The 7,422-nt window shown below is 36.4% G+C and overlaps 1 protein-coding gene and 1 non-coding gene across 2 annotated transcripts; one reads left to right on the top strand and one right to left on the bottom strand.

Annotated features, from left to right (window-relative positions):
- The first annotated feature begins 1,200 nt into the window (after positions 1-1,200).
- Positions 1,201-1,272, top strand: TRNAD-GUC. The gene has a single exon. It is a non-coding gene; the product is annotated as a tRNA-Asp (tRNA).
- A 4,848-nt stretch (positions 1,273-6,120) lies between these two features.
- Positions 6,121-6,717, bottom strand: LOC111381942. The gene has a single exon (XM_023005788.1). The coding sequence runs from the start codon at positions 6,715-6,717 to the stop codon at positions 6,121-6,123; it is 597 nt and encodes a 198-aa protein (XP_022861556.1).
- Between the last annotated feature and the right edge of the window lie 705 nt (positions 6,718-7,422).

Below are 7,422 nucleotides of genomic sequence, written 5' to 3'. Positions count from 1 at the left end.
ATTATATAAATATTTTATAGTTTATAAAAAGTATTACAAATTACAATATGATATAAATAAAAAAAAATAAAAACTTGTTTTCGTTAAATTATTTGTATTTTTTAACACTTTTTATTTTTAAAACTCTATTCTTTATTAACTTTAAAAAGAAATAAAAAAATATATTTTTTGTAAATGTATTTCAAAAAATATTTCGTTTTCATTATATAAATTTTTTATACTTTATAAAAAGTATTACAAATTACAATATGATATAAATAAAAAAAAATAAAAACTTGTTTTCGTTAAATTATTTGCATTTTTTAACACTTTTTATTTTTAAAACTCTATTCTTTATTAACTTTAAAAAGAAATAAAAAAATATTTTTTTTTAAATGTATTTCAAAAAATAATTCGTTTTCATTATATAAATTTTTTATACTTTATAAAAAGTATTACAAATTACAATATGATATAAATAAAAAAAATAAAAACTTGTTTTCGTTAAATTATTTGTATTTGTTAACACTTTTTATTTTTAAAACTCTATTCTTTATTTAAAAAAAAAAAGGCGAGCCCACGAGCCGAGCCTTCAACGAGCTACGAGCTCGGCTCGCCACGAGCACGAGTTGAGTTCGTGGCATTAAGGGCCGAGTCGAGTCGAGCCGACTCGGCCCATTGCCAACCCTACGTGCGATACATGGGGGAATTGGCGTGAGAAAGTGGAATTATTTTAGTGTAGGGTTCGTTTTGTTTTCAACATATTCACGTGGGTTGTTTTCACTTTTCAGAATGATAGAATCATTTATTATTATTTTATTTGAATCACACATCATATGTAAAACTTCTGTGAACTCTCTTCTGTACGCCTAGCACCATTGATTTTTGTTACAAATAATACTTCTTTTTTGTGCAGAACTTTAGACAATACTTTTATAATTTATATTACTCATATCAAGAGTTAACTTAAAAAATTTACATGTACTATTATCATATTTAAATCATATGTAAATAAATCTAACAATTAAAGAGAAAATTATTTTATTTATTTATATTTGCAACTTGACAATAGGAAAGGTCATTATTCCTTTATTCGCGCTCGTCGTTTCGAAAGTTACGGCATTCCCATTTCATCAAGTCCGTGTTTGGGAACTATATGTAAATAATATAAATAAATCATGAATTAATGAGTAGATTTTCTTGCAAGTCACTTCCAACAAAGTCGTTGTAGTATAGTGGTGAGTATTCCCGCCTGTCACGCGGGTGACCCGGGTTCGATCCCCGGCAACGGCGTTTACCTTTTTCCCCTTTTCAAATTGAAAACATCTGTGGAACGGTAATTAATTTTCAGAGGCCCGCCTGAAATTCCCCTATAAGCCAGAACTTCATTCTTCCTTCCCGCCATTTATCTCTCTCTAATCTCTATCCACATTCCTCCTTCCACAAACTACGTATGCAGAGAAAATTTGAGCCGAAATCAATGACGAAAAGCGAGGAAGAGAAATCGGGCGGTCTAGAAATGATGTCAATCGGAAAACTCTACTCTGGTCCCTGAGAGAAGATGTACTGGAGCTCATCTCGGGTTCAATTTTCTCTCCTCTTCTCAGTAGATGCATTTTTCTATGAAATTATTATTTTTTATGTAATAGTTCTAGTTGATATGGGAAATCTAAGTAATAGCGCAACAGCTAATTTATATCAGAAAAATAAAAACTAAGCCTTTATATTTTATCGAGATTTAGCTCTGTAACTTGACCAGGGTACATCTAGTTTTCCGTCAGACTTACAAATGAGAGCCACAAAGTTGATATACAAAGATAGGCTCTCTTCTTTGGGTCTCAGAATTCAGAAATACTGAATTTCAGAAGATAACCTTTAGAATATAAACATATCACCTTCTCTAATTATAGGAAAAGATGTTTCAAAATTATTACTGGCAGTAAAAAAAATTCTAGAATCGAATGAATAAAAATATACAAACGAACCAGCCTATTTATATACAGCCTATGACCACGACAGAAGGAATGTTCACCTTTCTATACATAACAAACTCAACCAATAGAAAATTGACAAATACAAAACTGATTAACAAGAAGCTAACAGAAAAAAATAAATAAATAAAATTCCCAAAATAGCCTTCATAATGTAAGCTGAGTCAGGGATCTACGTGAAATCCAATACCCCCCCGCAAGATGGAGAATAGATATTTACTATTCCCATCTTGGAGAGGAGAGTAGTAAGAACAGAAGAAGAGAGAGCCTTAGTGAAGATGTCGGCCAGTTGTGAATGAGTTGGTACATGAGCTGTGATGATACTACCTTCCTGAATTTTGTCTCTAATGAGATGGCAATCAACCTCTATATGTTTAGTACGTTCGTGGAATACTGGATTGGCAGCAATATGCAGAGCTGCTTGATTGTCGCAGTGAAGAATTGCAGCAGACGAATGAGAAATGTGCAGATCTTTTAACAATTGTTTAATCCAAGTAAACTCAGAAACAGTTGTTGCCATTGCCCGATACTCTGCTTCTGCAGATGAGCGAGAAACAATTGATTGTTTCTTGGATTTCCAAGATATAAGAGAGTTGCCCAAGAAAATGCAGAAGCCTGTGATAGAGCGTCGAGTGTCTGGACATGAAGCCCAATCAGAATCACAGTAGCCGTTTAATTGCAAAGGGGATGAAGAAGAAAGTAAAATACCCTGGCCAGGACTACCTTTTAGATATTTCAGTACTTTGTGGGCAGCTTGTAGGTGAAGATCAGTTGGCTTAGATATGAACTGACTGAGTACTTGCACCGAATAGCTAATGTCAGGTCTTGTAATAGTTAAATACAATAACCTTCCTACAAGTCTTCTATAAATGCTTGGATCAGAAAGAATACACCCTGATTCTTTGCTAAGCTTGATATTTTGGTCCATGGGAAGTTTAGCTGGCTTGGAACCAAGGGTACCTGAATCTGCTAGTATGTCAAGTGTATACTTCCGTTGACATAAATGAATCCCTTTTATGGATCTTGCCACTTCAATACCAAGGAAATAACGAAGGGCACCAAGATCCTTAATCTTAAACTCAGTATTCAAGAACACTTTGAGAGAATTAATACAATCAATGGAGTTACTAGCAACCACAATATCATCCACATAAACCAATAAGGCAGTAAAAACATCTTCTTTGATCATAGTGAACAAGCTATAATCTGATTTGGACTGTTGAAAACCAAAGTGTATAAGTGAGTCTGAAAATTTGGAGTACCATTGGCGAGATGCCTGCTTAAGGCCATATAAGCTTTTGAGCAGTTTGCACACTTGTTCGGGTATTCCTTTGTTATAACCAGGGGGTTTACACATATAAATTTCCTCTTCTAGCTCCCCATGAAGGAAAGCGTTATTAACATCAAATTGTTGCAAATGCCAGCCATGTATGGCAGCAAGTGCAAGGAGACAACGAACTGTGACCATTTTGGCTACTGGAGAAAAAGTTTCGTGATAGTCAATCCCTTCTTGTTGTGTATAGCCCTTGGCCACTAATCTGGCCTTTAACCTTTCAACCGTCCCATCTGAATTAAATTTGGTCTTGTAAACATACTTACACTTTATTGGTTCCTTACCAGGTGGCAGATCAGTTAATTCCCAAGTCTGATTGAGTTCAAGAGCATCCAATTCAGCCTTCATAGCCTCACACCAACCCGGATCCTTAACAGCTTGATGATATGTTTGAGGATCAATTTGAGAGCAAATAGAAGTTGAAAAAGCAGCATAATTACGAGATAAACGATGATATGATAAGGAATTGGTTAAAGGAAAATTTGTACCTGTATTGGAAGACAATTGCCTGGTCAATGATTGGTCTGGAGAAGTGAAGTGCACTTGTTGACAATGAAAGTCCTGCAGGTACTGTGGTGCTCTTCTAACTCTTGTTGACTTGCGGATAGGTAATTGTTCTTAGGTGATTTCTTCTGTAGTATGAGGTAAATCAAAAGTAGGAGAGGAAGCAACTACCTCAGAAGTTTGAACAGGGCTATTAATGAAGACAGGAGTAGAAGGAAGATCTAAAGGTGTTAAGTTTGAAGATTGAGAAGGAGAAAAATCTGACTTAATCTGCTCAACATTAGAAGGAAATGGTTGAGGAGAAAGTTGATAGAAATTATTGTTGTTAGTAGTTTCTAGCGGCAGGTTGTCAAGTGTGATGGTGTGGAAGGAGAAGACTATTTCATGAAAAACAACATCTCGTGAGATGAAAAAGGTCTTGGTATCAAGGTCAAACAACTTGTATCCCTTAACACCAAAAGGATAGCCAAGAAAGACGGATTTTCTAGCTCGGGAATCAAATTTAGTTCTGCCTTGTGAAATAGTTGAAGCAAAACACAAGCAACCAAATACTTTCATGTGACCATAGGTTGGTTTTCTATTGAAAAGTAACTCAAAGGGGGTTTTATTTGACAGCACAGGAGAAGGGATTCTATTGATAATGTAAGCAGCAGTTAAAATGCATTCATTCCAAAACTTCATAGGAAGTGAAGCTTGGAACCTAAGTGCTCTCGCAATGTTTAAAAGGTGCTGGTGCTTACGTTCAACAATAGCATTTTGCTGTGGTGTTTCCACACAGCTAGTTTGATGCAAAATACCCCTTTTACAAAAGAAATCTGTCATTTTAAACTCTGCCCCATTATCACTTCTTAAGATTTTGATTTTGACATCAAACTGGTTCTCAACAAGGTTACAAAAAGTCTCTATGCAGTGGCGAGTTTCAGATTTTGTTTTTAGTAAATAGACCCAAGTACTTCGAGAGAAATGATCCACAATAGTAAGAAAGTACTTGGATCCATCATGTGCAGGAACAGAACAAGGCCCCCATATATCACAAGAAATAAGTTGAAAAATTCTGGTGCTCATATGTGTGCTGGTAGGAAAAGGAAGGCGATGTTGTTTAGCCATGGGACAAATGCAGCAAGGATTTTCATTAATGTCAGTACTTACAACAGGATCATCGATCAAAGATATCCTAGACAAAGGTGTATGGCCAAGTCTATAATGCCAAAGATCTATGGAAGAACTATTGTCAAGTACAGAAGTGGAAACAAAGATATTTTTATTTAAATACTTAGAAAAGTTGTCAACAAGAGCTTCAGGAGACACTTTAGCATGCTGCAATTGATAGAGTCCATTCTTCACTTTACCCTTCCCAATCGTTGTCCAAGACAAAAGGTCCTGGAGGAAACAGCAATCAGAAAAAAAAATAAGGCAGCAAGTAAGTGAGTGGGCAAGTCTTTTAGCAGAAATCAAGTTAAATGTAAAAGACGGGACACATAAAACATTTTCTAGAACGAGTTTTCCAGTGATATGAACTGTTCCTACGTGTGTGACAAGTGCTTCATCACCATTTGGCATCTTGACAGAATAAGATACTTCTGAATTGATGGTAGTAAACAGGGAGATGCTGCAGACCATGTGGTCTGTAGCACCTGTGTCAATAATCCAAGGTGTTTCGGCAGAGAATAAAAGTCTTTCAGAAGAAGTGGAACAAGAGATAGATATACCAGACATGGTAGGGGCCTTTGCTGCATTAGCTACAGGATGAGAAGCTGTCTTGGATGGATTGGTGGACATAGAAGGCATTATTGGACTGTCCTTTGGCTGCAACAGAGAAAGCAATTGTTGATACTGTCCCTTTGTAAGACCAACTCTTGAATCTAAATCATCCTCTTGATCTGTAATGACAGCATTAGCAAAAAGTCTGGGAGATTTTCCCTTGTTGAAGTACTTATGCCCAGGTGGATACCCATGAAGTTTGTAGCACTTCCCAACTACATGACCACTTATATGGCAATGAGTACAGATTGGTGGCTCAGCATTCCCTGCTTTAAAACATGTCTCTAGATCATGCCCTGGTGCATGACAGTGAGTACAATAAGGACGGTCACGGTTGTTGGGTTGGCCAGTCTTAACACTTGGTTTAGGAATGGGATGAAACTTCCTACTAGCTAAGCCCATCATATTAGGTGATGATAGGTTGTTAAGCATCAGGTGCTGCATTTCTTGTTGCTGGATCATGGATAAGATTTTCCCAATTGAGGGTAAAGGATCAAGGAGCATAATCTGGTCTCGTGAGTTCGTGTATGAATCATTTAAACCCATCAAGAACTATATCACACAATCCCTTTGGTATCTGTTAGAAAGTGTAGTTAAATTTCCACAGGTGCAGTCAGGTAAAGGGTCGAACAGATTGAGCTCATCCCAAATTGATTTCAACTTCCCATAATAAACACTTACTGAATCTTGCTCCTGTTGCAAACTTGCAAGGGCTTTCTTGAGCTGGAAGATTCGTGGACCATTTTGCTGAGTAAACCGCTCCTTCAGTTCATCCCACAGCTCAGCAGCATCATCCACAAGAGCTATGCTAGACTTGATTGATGGGGAGATGGAATTCTGCACCCAGGAGGTCACAAGGTCATTACAACGTTCCCAGGCCTCAAACAAAGGGTCGTCTGAACTAGTTGGCTTGGTGATAGCACCACTGATGAAGCCTAATTTGTTCTTGGCTCTAAGGGCTCTACGCATTGCCCTAGACCAAGTAGTGTAATTGTCAACTGTAAGAAGTTCAGGAACAAAAGAGATCGATGGATTATCACCATGGTCAAGACGGTAAGGATTGGTGACATCGGTGAAATTGAGGAAGGGGTTAGAAATTTTGGATGGAGAAGCAGGGGAAGAATCTGTGGAAGGAATTTCTGTAGTCATGGTTGATTTGGTTCACCTGCTCTGATACCATATAAGAATTTAAATATGAAAGTTAGAGAAGAAAGAAAATGATATATGAACTTGGGAATTCTCCATTATAATCATCAGAATCGAACAAAATATATACAAAGGAACCAGCCTATTTATATACTGCCTATGACCACGACAGAAGGAATATTCACCTTTCTATACATAACAAACTTAACCAATAGAAAATTGACAAATACAAAACTGATTAACAAGAAGCTAACAGAAAAAAATAAATAAATAAAATTCCCAAAATAACCTTCATAATGTAAGCTGAGTCAGGGATCTACGTGAAATCCAATAGGGAAAAACCTACATTTCAATGCTTGAAAGCTAGAACATCTTTTTGACTTAGGTCCAGACTGTTTCATGAGTTCAATAGGTTTGACATTGCATGGATATGTCTAAAATTTAGTTTTAAACCGTTTGAACTAGTTTTAGATTTATATAGATTTAGGCCTTATCTACTAACCATTTACTTACGAGGTTTCCTCTCTAATAAACTCGAAACAAAAATACAATATGTATTCCTTATAAGCATAGATCCACAGGTCTGAAAGCCATTTGTGGACTATTGAAATCCCAATATAGATGCCCTGAAATGGTTCTGAAGGTCTGGAATCAGGTTGTGGATGCCTAAAGTTGGATTGACTAGGAAACTTTGCTGTCTTTAAAGCT

Source organism: Olea europaea, unplaced genomic scaffold (genome assembly GCF_002742605.1).
Source record: "Olea europaea var. sylvestris unplaced genomic scaffold, O_europaea_v1 scaffold2399, whole genome shotgun sequence".
Classification (NCBI taxonomy): Eukaryota; Viridiplantae; Streptophyta; class Magnoliopsida; order Lamiales; family Oleaceae; genus Olea; species Olea europaea.
Note: the sequence above shows the minus strand (reverse complement) of the source record. Positions and strands in the feature narration are given on the sequence as shown.